At 28.7% G+C, this 27,674-nt stretch overlaps 2 protein-coding genes across 11 annotated transcripts in view; one reads left to right on the top strand and one right to left on the bottom strand.

The window, feature by feature from the left end:
- The window catches only part of LOC114945378 (gamma-aminobutyric acid receptor subunit alpha-1), a 122,576-nt gene that overhangs the window by 63,957 nt on the left and 30,945 nt on the right, over positions 1 to 27,674 (bottom strand). For both annotated transcript variants that reach the window (XM_085482017.1, XM_085482019.1), the window contains exons 2-3: positions 7,341 to 7,585; positions 6,703 to 6,745 (exon numbers count right to left, since the gene is read on the bottom strand). The gene's annotated coding sequence lies outside the window, so the exon portion shown is untranslated. The remainder of the gene's footprint in view (positions 1 to 6,702; positions 6,746 to 7,340; positions 7,586 to 27,674) is intronic.
- On the top strand, positions 531 to 26,973 carry LOC114945374 (monocarboxylate transporter 12). Of its 9 annotated transcripts, none has more exons than XM_029321580.2 (13): positions 531 to 748; positions 1,300 to 1,574; positions 13,539 to 13,684; positions 16,043 to 16,247; positions 18,418 to 18,558; positions 18,842 to 19,030; positions 20,120 to 20,363; positions 20,457 to 20,673; positions 21,670 to 21,837; positions 22,057 to 22,279; positions 22,813 to 23,052; positions 23,218 to 23,343; positions 23,980 to 26,973. In XM_029321580.2, the coding sequence occupies exons 3-13, from the start codon at positions 13,559 to 13,561 to the stop codon at positions 24,141 to 24,143; spliced, it is 2,043 nt and encodes a 680-aa protein (XP_029177413.1). In that variant the 5' UTR covers positions 531 to 748; positions 1,300 to 1,574; positions 13,539 to 13,558; the 3' UTR covers positions 24,144 to 26,973. The 9 variants fall into 9 exon arrangements, with proteins under 9 accessions (XP_029177413.1, XP_085338140.1, XP_029177415.1 ...); XM_085482014.1 differs by having other exon boundaries at positions 20,457 to 20,646; XM_085482013.1 differs by having other exon boundaries at positions 533 to 748; positions 20,457 to 20,655.

The following is a 27,674-nucleotide window of genomic DNA, read 5'->3' on the forward strand; positions in this document are numbered from 1 at the left end:
TTGCCGTATTACATACATTAACGCGGCAAACATATGTTGAGTCGAGAAGCAATGAGGTACTCCGAGGAGGAATCCGAGAATCGCTTATTCTCTCGTTTCTCGCTTTTTTCCTCTTTTCTTGGACGTTCTCAAGAGAGGGATAAGAGTGGGTCCAAGAATTGCATATGACCAAGTAAGTAAACTTGTATACTTTCGTTTATGTGAATAATGCAGGAGGGGGTTCGACGTTGCTGAAGAAATTGCGTGCGGGAGGTCTAGAAAAACGCGGGCAAGATGCAAATCGTCGATTAGCACACCAGGGAAAATTCTACAAGTTACACCGCGCGAGTTGTCCGCCTACCAGTTCTTCTTCTTCATCGTCAACTCTTGAGAGAAAACGTGCAAATGTAGACGTGTCATAAATATATATATATATATATATCTTTTTTTGAAAAATAAACGCGAAGGTTTGCGAAGGTGACTGGTGTTGGGTAAAAAAGCGAAAAAACCACAAACTTCCGTGAGTATATAAACGTCTGACGTGCAGAGAAGAATGATAATAATTAATATGACTTATTTTATTCGCGCGTTAATTCGTTTTAAGTTTTAACCCATGCGATTAAAAATAAGAACGTAGTAAATTATTCGCGCTTCATATAAACCATCGGCGTGTCGTGGAGCTTGTCGGAGAGAAAGACAAAAAAAACCCTCAAGATTTATTGTTGTTATACAGCAGCACGTGTTTGCGATCGTCTGACAAAATAAAGCGGTAAGTGAGAATAGATTGCATAATAAAATATATTAATGCGATAAAATAATGTATAGTGCACATATTGTGCAATTAACTCTCATTTGCATTCTCCAATAATCCAAAAACTGATGCATATATATTTCGTGAAATTTCAGAAAAAAGATACATGTACTATATTTTTTATTTAAAAAATAAGTTTGAAAAAATGGATGCAATAACGAGTTGATGTAGTTTCTTGAATAATATAAAATATTTCAATTATAAAAATCATTCTTTTACATATATACTAATAATCGAAATTTTATAAATAAAGAAATATTTCATTTATGTACATATTATTTTCAATTGATCTGAAGTAATAAGTTTCTTTTCATTTTTGAACACCTACTTTTAGTGTCATTTATGGTTAATTAAAAAAAATGTTATCTTTCGCTGTTTTTCTTCTACGTATATTTTCATAGAATGCACGAAATCATAAAAAATTTCTTTCCGCAAAAAAGCGAAAAAATATAAGTAATTTTGCGGACATCGATATCGATTAAAGTCATGATTAATTAATATAATCATAGGAAAGCACATTTGCACATGCCGCGCCGAATCGGCAACGATGCGTACTTTTGCATAACGCGCGATTTCCTGCCAAACGCAACACGTGCGTTCGATCTGCGACAACTTTCTCGCATATGGTCCGCCCGAGCGTCCTCGCGATTCCAACTGAGCAATTATTTGATCGTGACGCGAGGCGACGACGTAGATCTATAGATGATCTCTATCGTCAAGTGTCGATCGTATCCAGATGGAGGATCGGATTCGTCAACTTTTCACCGTCATTGCTAACTCTCAGGTTCGTATATATATGCATATATATATAAATCGCGTCGTTACGTCACGTCGCTGTTACCATGCTTGGAAATTTCAAAAACGAGTTGTGCGTTCGGCGACGTATACAATCTCCTGCTCTGTGAAACGGGTTATCGGACAGTCGCCTCCGTGGAATCCTTATCGTCAATCGACGGCACTTGCGCCGTTGCGTTGTGTGATTGACGTACGACGCGACGTCTCGACGCCTGCTGCGCGATGCTGCGCATCCGGTCTGCGGACTCTTTTTATTACTTGGTACGATTTTTTTAACCGTAATTTTAATTTTATTCTCAATATTTTATCCTATAAAATTTTTCGCGCGAAAATAAGTCTCTTAAAATTGTTATATACATATATCTGAACCTGGGAAACATTTTTTTATATATAACAATATAAAATTATATAGAAATATATAAAATTATACATATAATCGCAAAATTATATATGAACTATGTTCATACATAATTAAGGTAGTTCTATCGCTACAATATCAACTAAAAGTTTCGCCTCTAATCGATAAGGAAATTCATCGTTTATACTTTATACAATGTTACCGTAGCAACAATTTTAGTTGAATCTGTACAGTCTGAACCTCTTCACATAGAAACAGCTCATGTATGACTCGTATATCATCATCGCAATTTCTCTCCATGTTCCGTTTGGAAAAAAATTCATTTCTTTAAAAAGTAATATCTTTGAAACTAAACGGTGGAAAAAATTTATTTTTTTTTAAATAATCCCACACTCATATTGTATACCCCACTGGTTTTTTATTAAAATCGTAAGATCCGTTCTATTGTTATATATTAAAATGTGTGATAAAAATGCCATCCTTTCACGTGGTGTATAGAAAAAATGCTATTTTTAATTGTAAATAACTGTTAAACTAAACGGTGAATCGATTTCAAAATTTCGTAATCGATAGATATTAACTCCGTCTACAACATATTAAAATTTCTAAAAATTCGTAAGAATTGTGAAAAACGATAGAACTACCTTAAATAAAAGTGCTTTTTATATAAATTTAAAATTTGCTAATTATATAAATTTATATATATATATATATATATATAATAAATAAGTATTTCTTCATATATATATAAATATATATGTTTCATATATAATTTGACATGATTATATATAAACCTTTATAATTTATATATAAATTTATATAATTACGTATAAAAATGGATATATTTTACATATAATTTTACGATTATATGTATAATTATACAATTATTTATATATAATTATATATAACAAATTTTTTCCCGGGAAGAAGATACATGTTTGAAAATTTTATATTGTATTTTATATATTATTTTATATATTAATTTTATTATGTTTTCGTAACACTTTGTTGTCAACACTGGTCTCTTGCAGCTTGCGAGGAGATAAGAACGATCGGAAACTATTAATCATATGTTTGTTGCGTTTGTTCAAAACAGTGTAGATACTATCTATAGTGACGAATGAACGACTCAATCATGCAATACGATAATTTGATCGTAATGATCAACGATTTCTAAAACCATATACAGCTCTATATGCGCGTTTGGCACGTACATACACAGTTAAGCTTAAATTTTGCAAATTTAGAAAAGATATAATGTATATGTATATTGCTTGTATATGCGTATACTGATCGATCGTCTCGTTACATTAAGTTTTATTTAGTTATGCGCAATGCATATCTGATCGAATTCGAGGGGCATGTTTGCAATATAATAAGTTTGCATACGTACGAATATTCACGTGCGCATGTTACCACATAATGTAAATCTGAAATGTAAAACGCGCAAACTTGAAACTTGACATTGGAGTTACGAACTAACTTTAAGTCTTTCTAATAAAACCGCACAATGAAAGAAAAAGTGATAAGCGGGGGTTTTAGAAAGCGTTTGAGTTTTTATATTATTTTATAATAACGTCAAAATTTGTCTCTAAGCACTCTAACAACGACAAGTGTCATCATCATTAATTATTGCTATACGTTACATAACATTATTAATGTTTCTTTCTCAGTTATATATATACATATATATATTTTTTTATTTTAATTTTTATTTAATTATTAAACGATAAAAAATGAATTATATATTCTGTTGTTATTCTAAGAAATTATCTTTTATTTATCTTATATTTTCTTTGTGTTTAATAAAAACTTAGTAGTACAAAGTATTGTGAAACACAAACGCTATTGAATTTAATTAAAATTTACATAATGTATTCGCATAATGTATTATATCAGTGGTATGTATAATAAACAGATGCAGTCACTTAAATTTTTGACCCTTCTTTCATTCATACTACAGAAGTATATATATATAGCAGATTTATATATATATATAGCAGATTTATATATATATATATATATATATATATTTTCAACATACAATATTAAAAAAAAATGCATTAGGCACTTACAATATCGAATTAATTTTTGTTTCGTTAATCGTATTTTTATATTTGTTCATAAAAAATGCTTGTAAAGTTGTTAACGATCATTTAATTTTTGTCTTCAGTCTGAGATTGTATAAAATGATTATAAAAATTTAGGATATTCAGTCATTAAATTCGCAATAAATATAAAATAAAACGATTCCTTTAAAAAAGGAGGCCCTAAATTTTTAACGCTCAAAACTTTCTACGATTATTGCATCATTCCAAACACCGTCGCGACGAGAATTAAATATCAATGCTTCGTTCCAGTAGGTATTTAAAAACTCTTATCTTGTAGAGATTATAGTGCGATCGGGTTAAAGTTCATCAACTACAATTTTGAAATAGAACATCGTGACAAAATTTCAAAATATTCATATTATCTTATCTAAACATAAACGAGCGTCCGCTCGTGAATAAAAACAATATATATTATTAGCAATTAATTTAATATTTTATTAATACAGAGTTAATCTACACGCTGTCAGTTTATATATATCAATCAATCAACTGCTTTATTATAATCAAAAGTGAAAGGAGATCATAACCGTGATTGACCTACATATTGTCGCGCTTGCACCTTGACTAACTTTAAAAAAAAATCGATTAATTGAGAAGCAATTATCGAGAAATCTCTTGAAAGATTGTAATCTTATGATCTCTGATATTCGATCGCTTATCAAGCAAGGACGATTTTCGGGAATAATCGCTGTAAAACGAGAAAACAGAAGAAGAAGAGGAAAAGAAGAAATCTTATATGGGCAGCTCTTGTCGGGGGCAACGATGGAATCATCACGACACTTCCACTCCAAAATGGGCCAATCTGACATCCCGTCGTTATCATCGACCGACGTAAAATCACGAACCGGAATGCGCGACACTTTAGTACACGCGTTTACACGCGCGCGCGCGAGTGAGTGAGTGGTGCGTCTCGCCTTTTCGGCTCTCTTTTTTCCTTTCGGCGCATCGGGATTTCACGGCAGTCGGTGACAGTGATTGCAGAAAGAGAGATATATAGGTAACGTGCTTTACACTTCAATCGCACTTTTTTTTATCAACCCGGGAAAAAATTTTTTACATATAATATATATAAATAATTGTATAATTATATATATATAATCGTAAAATTATATGTGAAATATGTCTGTTTTTATACATAATTATATATATGTAAATTATGCATATGTATAATTTTATATATTTCTATATAATTTTATATATAAAAAATTTTTCCCCGGAAGAGAAAGAGACAATTAGCAATCAGCTGGAAATATTTTACAGAAAGTGTGTGCGAATATATGGCAAGAGAGGTATAAAAAAAGTGACGGATCTGATTCCATGTGGTCATGCAGCCACAGCCACGTGGAATTTCTTCTGTGTATGTTTCCCGCGCAGATTTGGCCACGCATGCGTACGCGACGCGCGTTTTACATGTGCAAATATATTTTCCTGCGATATAAATTGCAGTGAATTATGATTGCGAAAAATCAATGAAAGTGCCGTTATTTACTCGATCTATTCGAATCAGTAAACGCGAGTGTTTGTGCGTAGTTGATTATGATACGGGGTTCATTAATATTTATTAACAGTTTAAAGGCGGCGATCGTGTTATCGGAAATATTCGTATTATATAAACAAGAGAGAAAAGATCACGCTTTAACTCTGAAAAAAAATCGAAAGTTTCTTTTAAACGAGTATTAGAATCGGCAATGTGTTAACAAGAATAATTAATTATCGTGTCAAGAATCATAAAAGAAATAATTAAATAATCGCTACAATTTATTGAATGAATCAATGCATGGATTAATGCATGGATATAATATATTTCTGCGACTTTTCTAAACCTACATTGTGGTGCAAAATTGTGATCTCTACTCTCTATATAATTATTTTTAGATTCAAAGTATTTTTTTTACACATCGACAAACAGCATGGCAATGCAATTGTTTCAGAATTTCATGAATCTGATGCAGAAATTATTTCGAAGCAAATATAAATCGTGGAATATAAATCAATTTTTCCTAATTTTCTTATTATATTCTTAAAAGTCTCTTTCAAATTCTTTTATATTATATTACTTTTAATTTATATAATAGAGATATAATCATTTTTAGATAAATTTCTATTTATTGCATCTTATTGAGCGCGACTTTTACGTGCACTTATTATATTTTTTTTCGCGAAATGCGTGGTGTTAAAAAAATGTTTTACAAGTTTGGAATGTATCTTCGTGCACAGAGGTTTCTTTAAAACTACGAAATTCAATCGAAATATCAGAACGCAAGGTCAAAGTTGCTTCCAGAGAATCAAGATAATTATGGCTATTTTTGATGCAGTAAGGCCATCATCTGGTTCCCTCACATGTTTTCTTTTTTTTTTTTTTTTTTTTACATCATCGAGCACACATGATAAAATTCGTCTACTCTACTTCATTACATGAGAAATTTAAAAGTTAATTAGCAAGTCATGCGACGTATTTATGTGATTTCGTGGAAATTCATAAATAATTAATAGTTCTGGCCAGAATTATTTGTTTAAACTCAAGAATTCCAGAACTATTGAAGAGAAAGCCAGATCTCTTAATTATTTATAAGATTTCACGAAATGAGAGACGACAGTTTCACACACCCCTATTATAGATGCTACAAAATAAACACTTTCTCACTCACCGATACGTGCCATAGCGGACTTGCAGTACACAGCCACGTTGATCTAAAAACAAAACATTCAAATTATGAATATACATATACATATGTATATGTATATATATATACATATAAAGAAATGCCTACTAATGTATAATAGTGATTATTTCAAAGTAATTAATATGCGCAATTTTTTTTAATTATGTGTAACTTTTCTCACGTCATTTAAAAAGATATTTAAATAAATATAACAAAAATTATGTATTTCTTAAAAGAAATGTTATTGAATATCTAAACTTTTCTAAAATATAATAAATATAAAACAATCTCTTATACAAAATCTTAAATATAAGTAATTAAATATAAAGTTTAATTATTCATTAATATTGTTTATTAATAAGTATTTATTAATAAATAATTCTGTATAAATAAGCTATGTAATTATATCTACGTAAACATTTTTATATTTAAAAAAATCTCTATTTATTATAAATATTTTATCATAAATATTTTGAGAGGATTTTAAAATAAAGTTTCTAAAATATTTTATATGCATAAAAATTATAACATAATAGTTAATTCCGCGGAAATGAAGCAAGTAATTTTATAAGTAAAGAATAAATTAAATATGTTTATAAATTATATTTATATTTATTGCGTACCTCACAGTTGCCCCGCTGTCGCCTCATGCCTCCCCGGGCCTCCTCCTTCTCTCTTGATCCTTCGTATAACACTCATGACATTCGCGAAAAACACGACTAATTACGAACGCCCGACACTTTCACGGTACTCCTAATGTGCGAAACTTTACACGGCACTCCCAACACGACGCGAAAACTTATAATCACACGAAGCAACATCCGTTCGGCACTCGAGAATCTCGCGCGCCGCTTATCAACAATACTACCTGTAACAATTAAAATGCATATACATATATATTATTATTTCGCATTATAACATACAGGATATAAATATATAAGCTAGAATTAACAATATATATATATATATATATATATATATATATATATATCCGCACGCGCAAAAACAGATCTGATTAGATTTGGTTATGTTGACCATTGGCATAAATTTTGCATCGAATTTCTCGCAAAATATGCGTTTCAAACAATTACGACTATGTATAAACGTTGAAATGATAATATGCTATTGATAAATATTACAATACAAAGATTAGAAAGGATTATTATACTATTTAATCACAACGGGACGCAGCTCGAACTATCTATATCCGCGGCATTTCAGTAATGGCTGAAGTTAGTCGCTAGTCTACAAGCAGCGGCAACTTCATTATTCTAATAGCACGCGCGATATACTGTATACATACTTAATATTAATAACTAATTAAATAATTTTTTTCTATTAGTGGTCATAGAATATAATTTATATGCGTGTATATGTGTGTGTATATACATATAATGTATGTGTATTTATGTGTGTATATATATATATGTGTGTGCGTGTGTGTGCGTGTGCGTGTGTGTGTGTGTGTGTATATATATATATATATATATATATATATATATATATATATATAATTAAATTTGTCATGATCATATATATAATTTTATAATTAATAGTTCAATAGCTTATATATAATAAGAGAGAACTTTATTAAATAATTTTCTAAATTAAATATAATAATTTATATATATACATATATAAATTATTATGTTTAATTTAAAAAATTATTTAATAAAGTTTTCTCTTTTTAAAATCGAATCGCTCAATTCTGTAGTTAACGAAGAGCAAACATGAATCATATCACACATGGCATATCAGACTTTGTTTAATCTGTGTTTTAAAAAAAAACTTGGTGACTTGTTTTATAACTGAAGAATAAAGAGTAAAAGGAAAGAAGACAAAGGCGTGAAAAGAATACGATTTAATAATCTGTTTCCGCGGTTATTTCTGAAACAATTTTACATAAATTTAAATGCGTGTTGTTATTGTCAATTGCAAGTATTGTTAGTAAATAAATGTAAAACACGCAAAGTCGCCAGATAAGTTCCCTGGAACTTTTTCCCCGATAATTCTCTCTCTCAGTTATTAGTGACGAAATGGATATTATATGAAAAACATTATGTCGTAATGTGTTCAGTGCAACAAATAAATCAAATCTCTTTTTAAAAAAATTTTCTAACAATAAGCGCTGATACGTTCATCTAACTCAAAAATAAAAATACATAGAAATTATATATTTTATTTTATTTTGTTCTCTTATTTTTATTGTATTCCATTTCTTATTGCATCTTTTTAATGAAGTGAAGTAATAAAAATCGGACTGGTTCATAAATTCAGAGTCATGAATAAAATACCATAATTTGATAATAAATTATATAATTCTAAATAGTATCGAGCTATTGTACAATAATAATTAAACAGTTATTTGCAACGAATCTCGAGTAGTCAGTTTATATTGTAATACTGTTTGTGAAATTTCAAAGAACGATCTCCACTCTTGCGATAATTATGTTATTGCAAATAGACAGTGATAACATAAATCGGTTCATGCAAATACCAATATTTATCAATATTTATCGACAGTCTGATTAAATAAACGGAAATCGGGTTTTTATATGTTGTGTTGATTCGCACGGAAAAATTGGCAAGGTGAACGAAATATATGTATATAAAATTGTAGATATCGCAGGAAAAGCTAGATCTCTCATAAAGAGCAGAGTGAACGCCTTTTATTTGAGTGGTGTCGTTTATTATATCTAACAAAATGATCTGGTCTCAACGCGTATTTTATATAGTCTATTAAAAACATTTTATTAGTCTATTAAAAATATATTTTACGAGAGTTCTCTCAAGTATAATTTAAACGTATCGCGATCCAGGGAACAATTTACTATGTTTTCACGTTTCTGTATTCTATTGTTTCGACGAAAGCGTAATTTACGATGAGAACCTATAAAGTCGTAAAATAAACACGCGAAAATAAACGTATTTCAGATATTAAAAGATAAAAATGTTGCTTACATATGTATATCGTTTAAGACTTTCAGCGTTTTAAGAAATAACAATTGTTATCTCTTCCTTAATTAGTCATTGAAATACATCTGTAAGAATATCATATATCAACACTTGAAATTTAATTTATATATATGTATATATGTATTACAAAACATAAAAATAGTGACAATAAGAGATTTAATAAGTAAGGACCTGAATCTGAATATATCAAAAACTTTCTAATTATAGCAAAAGTAATTCAAATAAAGATAAATCAGATAATCCTGTTTATCAACATCCTTTACGTTTTTGTACGTAATTAAAAAAGTTTTGTTATTTATTAAATAAACCGTATATTCAGAAATTCGAGAGATATTATATGCATTCCCACATATTTACAATCTTATATCTTCAAATCTTATATTAAAAAATAAAAATAGCGTTATTATTATGCGAGAAATAAATCAAAATGAAAAAAAAAAAAAAAATGATTATCGCATGAGAAAGAAAATACACAGAAAAGATATATACATATCGCAATACAAGACCGTATAACACAAAATCATATATAATATACATTACTGTTGCGACTGAAAATTTAGCATAATTTACGCGCGCCAGCTTTCGCGATAATTACTTCGGTTGTCAATAAAACTTCAACCGCTTCACTTTGTAGTCGCGATACATAATTTACGCTATTTATATTTTTTATAAGCAATCGCTTGCAATACCGCGTTTGTCGAACGTTAAAAATATATCGCGAACTATGAGTATAAATATTACATTTTCTCTTTATTATCTCCTTATATAATAAGATGTAATAAGCATCATTCGGTGTTTAGACGAGCTTGCGGTCACAATTATCAATATAAGTGTTCGATCTTCATTATTCCTTCGCAAATGATAATTCCCTTTGAAGTGGCAGTAATTTATTGCCAACCAATGCAATGCGCACGTGGCGCTTATGATATTGTATAAAGCTATGGAGTTTTGTTAATGCTTTATCTTTAGTAAGAAGTAAAAGGCTATCTGTTTGCTCGACAAATACTTAAGCATAATTTATCGAGTAGCAAAATTGCATTGTACGTTGCGCACCGATAATGATTATCTCGACGTTTAAAAAAGTAATAAGGTCTTGTAAAAATCATCCTCATTTCTAGAACAGCGATTATATACTGTATCTACAACTATGTCTGACAATGAGTCTCTACGACTGCCTCGTTTTATCACATTTTTGTTTTCTTTATACGAATTTCTTTATTAACCATTGACGTGAATCTTTACGTCATAATAATGGGAATATAACGATATCTTGCATACATGTAAATATCTTATATAGTATATATGTATGTATCATATTATGTATGCTTCGTTTTACCAATCTTTTTTTTTCAAGCCAAACTTGTGTTAAACGAAGTATATAGACAAAAAATGTGATGCAGATATAAAATGCGCGATAAGTAGACTTTGATTGTGTAATTTAATCATAATAGAGAACTTAATCTTTAAATAGTGCGATAATAATCTGTATCTTATCTAAAAATCAAAAATCAGCGTTATGCTGTAGATTATATCTGCAATCATAGATCATGAATAACTATTCTTATATTGTTTAAATTCTACATCGTGTGTTAAATAATAGTTTTTTAAAATCTTCATATCGATCATATATGTTTAATTAATATCAGAATAATATTCAGAAAATAATTTTAAAATCTGAGATTATAGCTAAATGTAATAACATATACCTAATGCTAATAAATATAATAACATATAAAAATAAATAAATAATATATTTTTTTTGTAAAGTATTTTATGTTCCACGTCCATTTTTATACACTTGTTATATTACTAACTGGCAAGTTTAGCATCAGTATTTTTTTATATTGTTTTAAAGTCGTAGTTATTAAATAAAGTTGATTGACATAAGAGCGAAAAAAAAATGAAATAAAGTTCCAAAATTTACTTTTACCTCTCGTGAACTATCGATCAGTAAGAAAGTGTGAAATAAATGAAGTCACGCAAAAAATAAATATATCTATTATCAATTAATCAAGTTTACACAATTCCGTTTACACAGTAGCTACTACGCATAATTTAACTTTTTACAAATGACATTTCATCCCGCGCGTGCGAAAGATATAATTATAATCATTTTTAATATTAAGTATCTGAAAGATGTTAGATACAACATATGCACATGTTTATTACAAAACATCATTAAAGCAGTATCAAATATAAGATAGATGCTTCGAATTACAAAAGTTATTTGTGTTGTGTATCAAAATAATTATTTTCTTGGACTTATCTTATCATAGATTTATAAGATATATATGTATAAATACTTAAGACGTGGCGATATTTCAAACATATATCAACCATCATTATAATGCTTACTTCTGTTAAATTTTTATCTGGCCAGCAAAATAAGTACATAAAGTTACAATAATGAGCGATTATGTAATCTTTTCTTAAATATAATCACATATCGCACTATTTCACAATGTTTTAATTATGAATTCTATGCACTCTTATTTCAATTTAGTCCGTATTTTTTTAATCGTGAGCTCGACAATTTACATAAATTATAAAAAATATTTAATTTTAATACACTTTATCGTTTATATTTAAAATGTAATATCTAAAATTAACTAGCAATATAAATAATAATTTTCCTCGGCTTTCTCTATAAAAAAAATCAATTCTATAAATTGATCAAAGAATTTTTAGAAAGCTGATTCTGCTTGACTCTGCTTGATATCGAAACGCTTGGTTGCGATAGCAAAATCATCTAATCCTATAATGATCTGTTATCCACTTTTCTTCTGATAAGGCAACTTATTGCAACGTCGGCATATCGACTACTTTTATTAATTTCCGAAATTAATAACAACATATTATCGATAAAAGATCTTTTCTTAAAACAAATCAATAAAAATGTTATTTTTTTCTCGTTATTTTACTTTTAATCTTTGATATTAAGTTTTCAATATAAAGTTTATATTGACGTATTTTATGAACACACTATACGCTCAAATATTACGATAATATTATTAATATTAACGATAATATTCTATTCGCGAAACCATTTGAATTCTTTCTAAAAAAATAATCTTAAAATGACTAGATATTTATGTAGCTATAGGTATAATAGGAATTATTCAAGTTTAATTGTATTATGATATGAAAAATATTCAAACACATAGACATACACAAGTTTGACTTTAAATATTAATACACGTTATACTTTTGCGACCATTGAATTTGATTATTTGATTTTTATTCCTTCTTAATGGAATCGTACAACATCAAATAATATAGGTATCTTTTCATCATATACATCCTAACATAATATATATGTTACTACATAATTATTTTAAAAATTATTTTTCTCAAAATCAATTCATCATTTAAAAAAATATTTGATGTGGAACCATTTAAATACTTCGTTTCTATGTAAACATTTTTTTTTTATTTTGAGAGAGAGGAAACGACAAAAAGAGAAAGACAATTTTTGATACACTGAAAAAAAAAGATTTGTTAATTTGGCTAAACCTTTCAACTAAATTACTATTTTGTTAATTGAGCATATATTAGTATTTAAAGTCAAATATACGTTTTGTTAAATTTAATATATATTTAATTATATATATTATATTTAATTTAAATATTTTCTTATGTTCGATTAACAAAAAATATTTAGTTAAAAAAATTTAGTTAAGTTAACAATTTTTTTCAGCGTACAATTTCAATGTTCATAAATATGTAAGCTTTAAATATGTAAACTTTTTGTATAACCCTCGAGGTCATACAAAACTGCATTTTTAAAATTTGTCTCCGTTAAACGGATAATTTCAAGCAGCGTTTCGCACGCGAATGTGTTTCAGAAATTCCGAACGTCACGGCAATGTCGACGATGATAGCTAGCAAAACGCAAGAGCAAGTCTCCGACGTGAACAAACCGCAGCAGAACGGTCGCAACAAGAGCGAGGAGCTGCAGCTCGAGGATATTAACGACAATAACAATGATGAGGTGAGCGACAACGCGTAACGCGCGCACCGTACGTGCGTCGAAATGCAAAAGCTGCAAAAAAACGCATCGCGCGATTATACGCGCATTGCACAGCTCCGGCAAATCAGTATACTCGCGTTAAAAGTGACGGGCGGATCGTTGTACATACGATATTATATGATAGAAATTGCAAGCGCGATATATCGTCGTATTTGCGACATATACTAATGGATCCGATAGTCCTTGTCTCATTGTGGGTCATCCAGAGGCGGATACGCATTCCTCATTGAATTTTTCGTTATCAATCCGCCTGAAAGTTGACAACGCGAACTGCTGCTGTCTTCATTCGCTATCTTAATTTCGTTAGCGAGCGACGATAAAAAACTGGTCTGATTTTTATGCCGCGAATGACTGATGATAGTACACGTCATTTTGTACGCGAACAATGGACAACTGATCTCTCCGGATTACAAGTCTTTGTTTTCGACTGTGAGAAATTACTTTCATCGATAGAATCCTCAAAAAAATCATTTCTTAAGCTTCAAAACGTTTCTTCGATCGCACATTTATTTTATCTTTTCTTATTTATACTTTTGTACTTAATCGATTCAGATCGTTAAACGTTATGATACAAGTTTTTTCTTTCTTTTCTATTGTGAATTATGATCATATAGTGTAATTTAATTGCAAAATTTTATGTCGTTTTATTTGTTTGAAAAGAAAAAATATTGATGTCTCATAAATTCGATTTAATCTTTTTTTAGATTACGCTAAGTGAAACGTTATTTCATATTGAAGCTATCGAAGATTTGAACATACCTTTTAAGTTAATGTTTTAAGCGTACGTGGCTTGGCGGCGAATTGATAACTTTCGAAGTTTTGGATCACGAAACGGGCGAAATACTAAAGGCTGACCTTTTGCTTTCTGAACGGCCTTGACCTTAGCACCTTGTGAATTTTAAACGAGCAAACGTTGATGTTGAAATGTCAAAAAACAGTCGCAAATTAAACGAGTTCGCCTTGACTGAATTATATCATATCGTATTTTCTAACAAGCAAAAAGCAAATTCTTTTACTCAATAATTATCATCCTTTAAAATTTTTTGATGATCGAGGTATGAAAGTTCTAACTTTGTTGTTTGCTTTGTATCAAATAACTATGCACATTTTGCAGATAATACAAATACAATGCAACTTTCACAAATCGTAAAAATATAATTATTTTTAGCTAATTATTAATAACAAGTTTTTCTTAATTTTAAGAAAAACATTATTAATCGTAATTGAATATTAAATTATATCAATCGTATATTGAATACTAGTATTAAATATTAAGTTATAGTCAATTATATTGAAATATTTAAATATTTTGTAAATTTGTACACAAATTAATAAATATAAATATTAGTAATAAATATAACAATTTTCATTAAATTTTCATGTAATGCATGTAATATAATGCATAGAAATCGATGATCGAAAAACAAGATATTGTAATTGTTATATTTAAACTCTATTTTTTAAAATACAAATTTTTTAAATTTAAATTAAATCGAATTAATATATTCGAATTACAATAGTCTTTCAGCAATGCAGTCTTTAAATTTCTTTTCTTATATTTTTAAATAATTTATATTAAAAAATATTTTCGTTAATTTTATTGTTTTTAGTATCATAACTAAAAACATCATATAGCTAATAGCTATTTTAACAAATCCTCGTTTTCTTTCAAACACAAACGAACATCAGTTGCCAAAATTTCCATACTAATTAGAAGTCACAGATCTTCAATTTCCATTATTATATCGGATGTTCGTCCGACACAAATCTGAGGCAAGTTCTCATTGACTATATTTTTCTCGAAAAATTGGATCACTGCAAATTCTAATTTATTTATCATGTGATTACCTACACACACTATATGCATATAAAAACATTATCTGCAATTTTCTCATGTGCAACATCATACATGTTAATGCTTAATGTTTTGTCACGTTTGCTTATTTTTTTACGTTGTAATAAAAATTAATTTTTTTGCATTATTATCCGCATTTTATTTATTAACCTATTTAATAAAATTTTTTAATAAAATTTTTTTTACTATCTTAATTTAATATAACATTCAATGTATGTGTATGCATAATATCTTCCTACTGATATTCTCTCTTATTACCGATATAAAATGTCTATATAACTCTCTCTAATTAAAATATTTTGATTAAGATTGGAAATTCAAACAGGATAGAATTGCAGTAAAATTTGTTTGTAAAATTGATATTTTATATAATATGTATGATAATTCCGATAAGTACGTATCTAATGAGTTTTTGCTAGATACTTATAAATCGCTGTAAAAGTTTTTTGGGTATCCGTCAACAGACCATCGAAGTGGAAATGGTGGTACCACCTGACGGAGGATGGGGTTGGGTGATTGTCGCAGCCTCTTTCATGTGCAACTTTTTCGTCGACGGTATTATCTTCAGCTTTGGCGTATTCCTGAATGATATCGCGGACGCATTTTCCGTATCAAAAGCAAGAGTCGCGCTCGTCGGCTCATTACAAACTGGATTTTATCTCATGGTTGGTTAGTAGAGACATGTATATAACATTTAATAGCAAGTTCAGATATTAATCTCAGAACATGCTGAGAGGGATTCTGATAGTATTTAATTTTATCATAAAAACATGCAATGTCATTTTCATATTTGCACTTTTACTTCAACAAATTTTTAATAATACTTTTCCATATAACATACTTTGATGTTTCAAACTCGTGTTTTTATATTTTCTTAAGACTTCAAAATTAGTTTTCAAAATAAATATAAAATTATAAAACATAAAATTTTTTTTTAAGAAAAATTGAAAAGTATTTTAGATTAATTCTAAAATTCAATAATTAATTAAAAAAAAGTTTTTATTTATTAAAAATTTTAACAAAGAAAAAATCTGAATAAAGAATACACGCATATATAAGCTTAGACGACATACGAGATTTCAGATGTATTTCCTTCCTAGCAATAATGATTAAATGACTATCAAATTTACATAACGATATGCCCTATCAGTGCAGCATAATAGCGTATGTTTGTGTTATATATAACTACAATATATAACAGGACAATTAAGCAAAAATATCTTGATTAATTCAAGTTCATCTGCACACTTAAATTAGAAACATAAATGGAACGGAAGATACAAGAAATATGTCATATCATTTAATCGCAATAGACTGAATATCTAAGAGATTGATTTATACTTTAGATAAAATAATCTACAATCTTTTATAGAATTGTGAAATTTATGCTTTCTTTGAGATCAAATCACAATATTGAAGCAATATATATATATATATATATATATATATATATATATATATATTGCTTCAATATTGTGATTTGATCTCAAAGAAAGCATAAATTTCACAATTCTATAAAAGATTGTAGATTATTTTATCTAAAGTATAAATCAATCTCTCAGATATTCAGTCTATTAATAATATATATATATATATATATATATATATATATATATTATTTTTATATAAAACGCTGAAAATACATGATAAGTATAGCTGCGTTTCTGCCGAATGTACGTAACTGATAAGTTTGTTTGTAAAATATTAGCGATATAATAAACTCGCCTTTGGAATCTTCCTGATACATATCAGGTCGATCGATAAAATAGCACATGACACTTGTATTTGCACCAGAATTAGCATCGTAATAAGTAACCGTTTGTATGATCAGTCTCAAGGATTTTCGCAGTGCAATCCAGAAAAATAAATATGCAGAAACTTTTCCATTGAGCGTTTAATTTAATGTGTAACGAATACTTTTAACATTGTTTAACGCGTTTAAGTTATCGTAATCTTAAATTAACAATGAAAGATATCAATAATTAGTAATCTCATTTCACATAAATATTAAATATTTAATTATATTCTAATAAATATCTAATGACTAACTTAAGATTTGAAAAGGAGCAGATGATGATTTATTCATCATTATGAAGAACATTGCGAAATGTTCATGTATAGGACGTCTGTAATTAGCATAACAGAATTATATGAGTGCGCGGCAAAAATGCAGCTAATTATCCGTAATGATAAAGAGTAATTGTTTAAGAAATTATTTTCTGCAATTTAATTTTGTATATACTCACATCCCCGAGAGAAATTATAAGAATTATTAATATAATGTATATAGATATTTTATTTTCTTTATATAAGTACAATTTTTCACTATATGCTACATCAAACTAGTCAATATTTATCGTATAATATCAAAGTATAATATAAGCTCTAGACCAATACTAGTAAAAATGTACAATTTGAAATGTAGAAAATATCTATATCGACATTATTTAAAAATATTAAATTTATGTAAATAGTTTAAATTTATATTCATAGATATTTTAAATTATATTTTTCTACTTAATAAATATTATTATTTTTATTTATTATATAATATTTTTCTCTTAATAGCTTCAGAAATACGTTATTTTACATTTATACATTTCTTCTGCATTACTTTAACGAGGATTTCTGTTAATCGTAAGTTGCGTTTAATATTGTCAAACAATCAATATACTATATACACAACAATTAATATTCCTAAATAAAGTCAATTAGGATCGGATCGATAATAAAAGTGTAACAAGTGATTTGCATGTCTCGACCGGATACCTGAAGGTTAAAAATTTATAATCATCAGCGAAGTGAACCATTGATGTAAATTAAATTATCATTTTTTCAGGTCCTTTCGTTTCCGCCCTCGCCAACCGATATGGCTTTAGGCTGGTGACGATATTAGGAAGCGTAATAAGCTGCAGCGCGTTCGTCATCTCGTACTTTAGCACATCTATCGAATTCCTCTACATTTCTTATGGAGCTATCGGTAAGTTCTTTCCATCTCATATTTCTTATTACCGCTGCTGCCTATAACGTCTCCATCATCAAATTTCTTACAATTTCTTTATGTAATATTTTCTACTATTTTTTTTATTCAATCTTGCAAGAATATATATATATATATATATATATATATATATATATTCTTAATTTCTTTATTCGTTCAGATCATATATTTTAGCATAATATTAGAGAAAGCATACATAAATATTAGAGATTTATATGTTGACATTCTTGCTTTAAGACAAAACTTTCTGCGAAAAATTTAGGTGGTATTGGTGCGGGACTGATATACGTGCCAGCTGTAATAACTACCGGGTTTTATTTCGAGAGATGGCGAGCCTTAGCTACAGGTATCGCGGTGTGTGGTTCTGGTATCGGTGCATTTTTACTTGCGCCGATCACAGATATACTCGTAAAAAATTTTGGTTGGAGAGGAGCTCTGCTATTTCAAGCAGGTGAGTTTTATATTATATATAGTGTTTAAAAAAAGTTTTTAGAAGAATAAGACAAGACATTAAATAATAAATTATATACCAAAAAAAAGAAAGAGAGGACAAAGATAATTTTATTAATTACAACAATCTCTTTCTATATAATCTATTATGATATGATAAAGAAATATATAAATAAATAAATGTGTGTGAGCGCGAGAGAAGGAACACGAAAAGAATGAAATCAGAGTCAACGTATTTACAAGAGTCTTATAGTGAACGTCACTATAAATTATATAAACGTCACTATAAATTTAATATACACCACCATATATAAATGTTTACAATTCTGACAAGTTATAGAAAATTAATATGAATTTCGAGGATTAGCGCAAAGCGCGATATCTCTAACTAACAAGTTGAAATAAGACTTTAAACGGAGATAGATTCATACAAGTATACCTATCGATCTTAAGCGGAGATAGATCGATATCGATCTTAAAGTGGTATATGTCGAATATACATGCGTGCCTCGATATTTACGTAGGTGTGTGCGATCTACGTAAGCTTAGCACCCGACTTTTTAAAAATAAAATTTTTAATACAGAAAATTATTTCGTTAGTGTAGTTTTATCAATTAAAAAATTAAAATTAAAAAATAGAGCTCGCATCCAACATTGAGATATCTCAAATCCGCTTGCACAGTCTTTTTAATTATATAAAAAAAATTTTTTTAATTGATGAAACTACAAATGAAATTATTATTTCATTATATTAGGAGAGCTGACTGACAAATATTCTTATTGAAATTATTATTGTTGTTACAAACAAAATGCAATTATTTTCTGTACTAAAAAATTAATTTTTAAAAAGTCGGGTGCTAAGTTCACATGGCTATCAGAGCCTTTTCGTTTTATTATAATTTACATTAATATTTACTAAAATATTAATATAAAATATAAAAGGTTTTTTTTAGGAAGTTATATATATTAGAAGTTATATATAATAATATTTTTTCAGAAGTTATATACATATAATATATCAATATATCAACATTAATATTAATATTAGTATAAACATATGGATAATATAAAAAAAAAACGATTTATATAGGAATGTTATTAAATTGTGCCATATTCGGCGCAATGTTCCGTCCTGTGAAGCCAACGAGAATTAAGGTGAAGAACACCCCGGAAAACGCCGCACTCGAGGTAAAAACTACGTTGATGGAAAAGGGTGTGTCGACGACCTCATTACACTGTGTGCAACCGAACAGAAGCGGTTTCTTCGGCACGAATAATAACACGGAATATCCGACGGCGGCGGAACTTTTCAGAAGTAACCCTAATATAGTAAAGTAATAAACAAAAGATCCATATTTTATATATGACAATAATTGTTTCTTTTATCTCATCACACTGTCACGGGGGTTCATCAATTTCTGTTTTAGCGCGTCCAAGTCCTTGCATTCGCTGCACAAGGTGCACGTGGAGACACAGACTTTAGAAAGGAAAGTGAGCACTTCGGAGAAACGGCTATCCGCACCGATATATCCCGACTTGGACGTTGTAAATAACGAAGAAAAGATAGCCGAAGAGAACAATCTGCTCAGCGGCGACTTGGAACGGCTAAACGGAAAAGTACCGACGGTAACATCAATATACAAGGTGTCCCAGAACTGGCGGAAAAGTTTTTAATGGCAGATTCCTGGTATCATTCGGAGACGATTTTTCCTCAACAAAACTGTCGAGACACCAATAATTTTCGAATTATAAGCAGTTGAAAATAAAGGCTTTTTGAAAACTAAGCCTTGTGGAAATAAAAATTAACAGAACTACATTCTTCAGTTAATTTTAGATAGAGTTTGTTTTAATAGAATTTTAATATAAGACTTACAATTAGTTATAAAGGTCATAATAGGTACATAATAGGAAAAATTGGGAACATGCTAAAAATGATGGTCTGTTTCAACATTTTCACTAAGGAAAAATCGTCTCCAAATGATACCAGGAATCTGCCATTAAAAACTTTTCCGCCAGTTCTGGGACACCCTATATATATATGTGCGTACGTGTCTTAAGGAAAAATTTAAACACTGTAAAAGCGAACAATTTGCAATTAACTGTAAGCCGAAATTAACTGGTTATATATTATAAATATATTATTCATCTAATTCATTGAATATACAATAGTAATTGATTTTAATAGAATATATATATATAATTAAAGATTTTCTAATAATGCAAAACTAATTGACGAATTAAAACATCTACGAAATTTTCAAATTTATATCGAGTTTGGTGCAAACTCGTTGATTTAGATTCTCGAGAATTTTATTCTTCTCTTTTGTTGTTTTCGAAGTAAAGGATATCTAAAATATATGGATGTACAAGAAAAAGTAATTATGTTTACTTCCTAGAAACGAACATGTCCAGAAACGAAAATGTAACATTTTCGAAGTTTTAAATATTCGATGACCTAGAAAATCCTCCAAGTCTCGTGAATGACTTATTTTTGCCAACATCTCTGTTTTTTTTATATGTATATAACTTACGAAAAGATTTTTGATATATATAAAATATTATTATCAGATAAGAAGAATATATTTTCCAATTTGAAATTATTTTGGAACTACAAATATATTGTATTTTATTCTTTTTTAGATTCGTCGACATTCGGTTAGCGCCAGACGCATTCGAACAGATTCGGAATGCAGTCAGAAATCTCTTAGAATGGGCAAACGAAATCCAAAAGATCCACAGAGACCGTTTTACAGAGATGATATCTTTTATGGCGGCTCTTTGAATAGACTTTCTCATTACAGATCGCAGGTAATAAAGATTTCATTCAATTCTTCTCGTAAAATATTATATGATATAATATTTTACAAAATAAAGTTTACTTTGTTCTTTCCTAATATTAACAATAAGTATAAAAACAAAAAATAATGTATTAAATTAAATTAAAATTAAATTAGCGTCAATAAATCTGCAATCTCGTATATAAAGACACATTTTAATTGTATTATCAAAAAACTTAAAATTTTGCAGCAATCATCGGTCGGTTATCACATGTCAGTGACGCGACTGCCGACGGCGACGGATGTGGCGGAAGAGGAGAGTGGAAATTGCTACCTATGTCCGGAAAGTGTACGACGAATTCTGACCACAATGCTCGATTTAAGTCTTCTAAAAAGCCCTACCTTTATAATACTAGCGATTTCTGGCGGTCTCACCATGATGGGCTTTTATACGCCTTTTATGTACGTGCCAGGTACGATCAAATGATCAATAATATTTGTTCTTCTGTAGCTTTATAATCACGTTTAAAAACATATAATTTTTCAAGAGAACTTTCAAAGTAAAATATACCCTATTTCTGTAACATATTTCATTTTGTGCCCCGGGAAAAAATTTTTTATATATAACAATATAAAATTATATAGAAATATATAAAATTATACACATATAATCGCAAAATTATATATGAAATATGTCCATATATAATTAGATAAAAATGCTTTTTATATATAATTACATATAAATATATATAATAAATAAGTATTTCTTCATATATATAAATATAAATGTTTCATATATAATTTGACATGATTATATATAAACTCATAATTTATATATAAAATAATTATGTATAAAAATGAACACATTTCATATAATTTTACGATTATTTGTATAATTATACAATTATTTATATATAATTATATATAAAAAATTTTTCCCGGGGCGTTACTTCTTTTATTAAAAAATAAATAAATATTTTGTTAAAATTTTTTTTTATCTTTGTAGATCGAGCCATAAAAGCTAACATCGATGCTTCTAAGGCAATGTTCCTCGTTTCGGTGATTGGTATCGGTAATACTATCGGTCGTATCGTTTGTGGTTTAGCAAGCAGCTTGCCTGGAGTTAATGCTCTAGTAGTGAATAATACGTTTATTAGCGTCGGCGGTTTAGTCACAATATTCTCCGGCATTTCTCTGACGGAGGGATATCAGTTCTTTTATGCAGCCAGCTTTGGTCTCAGTATATGTAAGCAGTATATGCGAGCTCTCTTTAATTTTCCCTATATGAATCTTGTGTAGATACATCCTTTATATCTAATCTGATTTACTATTTTTTGATTTTAAATTTTTACACCGATTTAATTTTAATTTTATATTTATTAAATTTTGCGCAAAAATATATCTTTTTTAGCTGTCTTCGCTTCTCTGAGATCGATTCTCGTCGTGGATCTACTCGGTTTAGAAAAACTAACAAACGCTTTTGGACTTCTTCTTCTGTTTCAAGGAGTGGCAGCGACTGTTGGCGCACCTCTCGCAGGTGATTATAATTATACCAATCGCATTCTTCGAAGTATTCGTAAACAACGTCACAAAAAGTCTACTTTAGTTGGTAGAAATAGTTCTGATTTACATTTCTATCTGACAACGATATCGACCGATTCCAGGAAATATTTACGCCATTAAAATTATTCATTATTATTTACACAGGGTGTCTGACATAAGATGTCACATCGAAAATATACAAGTAGATCTTGTTATTCGAAGACAATTTTTCTTCAGCAAAAATATTGAGGCATCAATAATTTTCGAGTTATAAGCGATTGAAAATAAAGAGTTGTTCGCAAACTAACAATAAGCCAAAAATAAAATAATAACAAAACCACATTTTCCAATTTATTTCAAGTAGAGTTTACTTTAATAAAATTTTAATTTAAGATTTAGTTATAAAGATACATGATGGCAAAAATTATAGGAACATGCGAAAAATGACGGCCTCCCTCGATATTTTTGCTGAGGAAAAATCGTCTCCAAATAACGAGATCTACTTGTATATATTTTCAGACACTCTGTATGCATCGATCCAGCTTATAAATCGTCGCTTATGATAATAACTTATAAATCACAAAAGTTCGACATTAATTCATCCAAATGATATTCATATATGTGTAAACAGGTGCGTTCATGGATGCGACCGGAAGTTACGACGCCTCGTTCTACCTTTCAGGCAGCTTGATTCTCTTATCAGCTGTGATTTGTTATCCGCTAAAAAGAATCAACACATGGGAAAGACGTGGCGAAGAAAAGAATCCACACACGACAGAACCTTCCGCGTCTTGATTTGAGACGAAAAACTATGCCACAACTTATACTCCATGTACGTGCTATATGCATCGCATATATCGATGCATAATAATATATAGCACGTGTTCGAATTGAGAATGTAATTACATCCCGTAAGCGCTCACGCCGCCGAATGGGTCGAATAAGAAATGATCGATCTCGTACGTGCGATTGATTGCGCTTACCTAAGAATCGTTTCTTAAAGCAGAATTCAATCGTGTGTTTGACAAATATTTTTATGTTATAAAAGATAAATACGCGAGAGGAAATTGCTTTTAACATACTTGTAATCCACACGAGAAAAATTTTGATCATTTTCTTTGATTCTTCTTAATAGAACGGTATTTATGATGAAATAATGTATAACAATTTTATTCATAATTTTATCATCTCGCAATTGTAAATTTCTAATGAGCGATTTATACATTCCATTTAACTGTGATTTTCTATTATTGTATAGCTTTTCTCATAAAATAATAAATAACAACGAGTTGCATTTTATAAAATTATGTTTCTATAAAAATAGATAAAATGATTTTTATACACGCATACATCACTCTATCGATCTGCGTAATTGCGTTCTATTTACTAACAAAAAATAGATCATAAAAATATGATAGAAAGCCATTTCGTGAAATAGGATCCAGATTTGATTATATTATCGTTTACGTCTTTGCTTAATGTCAGCAAGTGTATGACATAAGATATTTATGTATGGCTTATATTTTGTGATGCAAAATTTTAATATTAAAAATGTTTGAAATTTTAAAGTAATACCGTTTTAAACCGTGTTGTACATAAAAAAATGTTCGGAAAAGCTCCCATTCAAATTGTTAATTGATTACTAAGCATGACTCACAAATAACGATATAAAATTATCAAAATAATTATGACATTACAATATTTACTAATTAATAAGAAAATACTAATATAATCATAATTTAAATGTAAAAATAAAAATAAAAATAATATTTATTAATATTTGCAATTCTCTCGAATTTGTAATTAAATTTGTGATTTAGTTATACAAAAGATAAATATTTTACTAGTCTTTTTTTAAAAATATATATATATATATATAATTTAAAATAAGATATAAAAAAGAGTAAAGTATTGCAAATAATATAATAAAAATTATTATAAAATAATAATTTATTTAATTAAGACAGTCACACTGCAAAAATTGATTATTAGGTAACTATATATCGTTGGAAGTTGTGATGTCACGATCAGTTTGAATGAAATGCAACTGTATAAATAGCAAAAGAGTGTCGTCTTAATTGATCTGGCAGCGAAAACTTCGCGAGGAAATAAGATGATGTAAATAACTAAATCCGTTACAAATCAGTTATGATAGTTCGTATTTTTATAAAGCAAAATTTCTTGTAAAAGAAGCCAAAGTTAAATAATGTTGATGTTTGATTACCATATGATATTTTAATTATAATAAAGTTGCATATTTTATTTCACATATTGTTGACGTTATATACAAAATTTATTATGCTGAAATACTATAAACTACCACGTATGCATCGTAACTCTTAGCTTTTTATAAGATTTTATGTAAACATCTACATCATTCACTTGTGTATATTTCATGAGTAAAGTAAAAGTTAAGAGAAAGAAAAACAGAATATGTATGTATATCGTGGTATACGTATAATGTATGTACATTATGCCTATATGTATCGATCGATTATTTGTATGTACTTTTTCATGTAATCTTTTTTTCACAAAACGTGTATTTTTGTTATAATATTATGTAAAAAGAGAGTCATCTACTTTTATAACTGGCTAAACCTTTCGTTTTAAAATTCGTACTTAATCGAGAACTATTTTTGCAAAACTCAACAAAATATATTGTGCGATCACATAATTAAAAGTCTCAATTTTTTTATACAGAGAAACTGCATTCAAATAATTAAATTTTTATTAAATAATTTTGTAAATACGTTTTCATATTCTTAAGATTATTGTCACGTAGTTAATTTTAAAATTGGCCAACTCGAGTATCTATTAAGTAAAGTATCTATTATAAGTAAAAAAGTTACAATATTTTATTCATTAAATATAAAGAAATTGCCTAAAAATTAAAAAATCCTAGTGTTTCTAATTATTAATTCAAGTAATAAATGTGCGTACATCGCTATATATATTATATTCTTTTTATAAAATCATGTGTGCAAATCTTTGCAAATGCATTATGCAGAATTCGAAGAATGCCGATAAAATAATTATTAATAAAATATCATATGTAATAAATTTAAACAAATTAAAATATATTAAGAGTACTAAATTGATGTAATGATTGCATATATCTTATATTTTTGATAATATTCTATATGTGCTTAGTCAAATCTTTGCCAATACATCAAAGTCACCGAGTTCCGTCTCCTGAGAGAGGATGTGAATCATATGTTGACGCATGAAATCATGAATTATCATGTAACCACGTACTAGTTTCATTCGCAATATGATATGCCGCGAGAACAAACATATTTACCGCGAACAAAGTGACACATTGCGCTGCGCATCAGATACATAACAGAAGGTGGAATACAGTGGAAATGCAAATGATGTTTTTCTTCGACATGACATATGCAAAGTGCATCGACATGTTGTGTTATTTACTGTAGAAAACCGAATATTGAATGAGGCATATGAAATACAATGTTTGCCGAGACACCAAATGGTTATACTTATCTATCAATATTTCCAAAAGACAATTCGTGCTAATGTGTGAGACAAAGAAAAATATGAATGTTTACTTAATTATAGCGATGCAATGCCTGTTAACATGGAATAAATATTGTTAGCTCTTTTTGGACATTTTTGGTAAATTATATACTTGTTTTATGAATTTTATAATGTATAATCTTTGCATTTATATATATGTATAACAAAATATTTTTAATTACAGAATTCATGAAGTCAAGAGCGCAGTTGTATTTTTTTCCTTGCTATGTATATTTTCGACTATTTATTAAAAAATTTTTTTTCTCCTTTTTTTCATTATTATCAACTAAGTCAACAATTTTTCACGTAGTTCCAATGGTAGGTAATAACGGAAATTTAGGTAGACTCTGCCAGAGTACAGCCATAAAAGCGAATTGCCATCCGCAGTATCTATGATCTTGTTCACTGCTTCGTATTATACGAGGTCGCCGATTTCAGCACCTTCGTTAGTATTGATAGGGTGTTCCCTTTCTTTTCTTCGTACAGCCATGTTCAAGCATAAAATTATTGTCGTTCGTTAAATTGGTGGTTCTCTTTTTTCATTGATTTTTCCATTTTAATTTCCTTCCAGTCTTGTTCTTTTCCTGCGCAATGAATTGCAACTGTGCGCAGTGTTCGATCAATTTAAATTTAAATTTTTATACGTTTTTAATATTTTTTTACTTGATAGAGCATGCAAAACTGCATATGTTAATAATTAATAACGCTTTTTATGTATATAAGCAAAGATACGTTAGCATCATTATTTAGTATCAATAATCTGAGAATCTGGGAATTTTCTTGCAAATTGTC

This window comes from Nylanderia fulva, unplaced genomic scaffold (assembly GCF_048542155.1).
Source record: "Nylanderia fulva isolate GAGA-0341 unplaced genomic scaffold, ASM4854215v1 Scaffold2, whole genome shotgun sequence".
NCBI lineage: Eukaryota > Metazoa > Arthropoda > Insecta > Hymenoptera > Formicidae > Nylanderia > Nylanderia fulva.

Excerpts from the sequence above, each read along its gene's own strand:
- LOC114945374 (XM_029321580.2), top strand. The coding sequence starts at position 13,559 with ATGTCGACGATGATAGCTAGCAAAACGCAAGAGCAAGTCTCCGACGTG. Across the intron at positions 20,364-20,456 it reads AGTAACCCTAATATAGTAAA|CGCGTCCAAGTCCTTGCATT; the intron begins GTAATAAACAAA and ends TTTCTGTTTTAG. Across the intron at positions 22,280-22,812 it reads GCCTTTTATGTACGTGCCAG|ATCGAGCCATAAAAGCTAAC; the intron begins GTACGATCAAAT and ends TTATCTTTGTAG.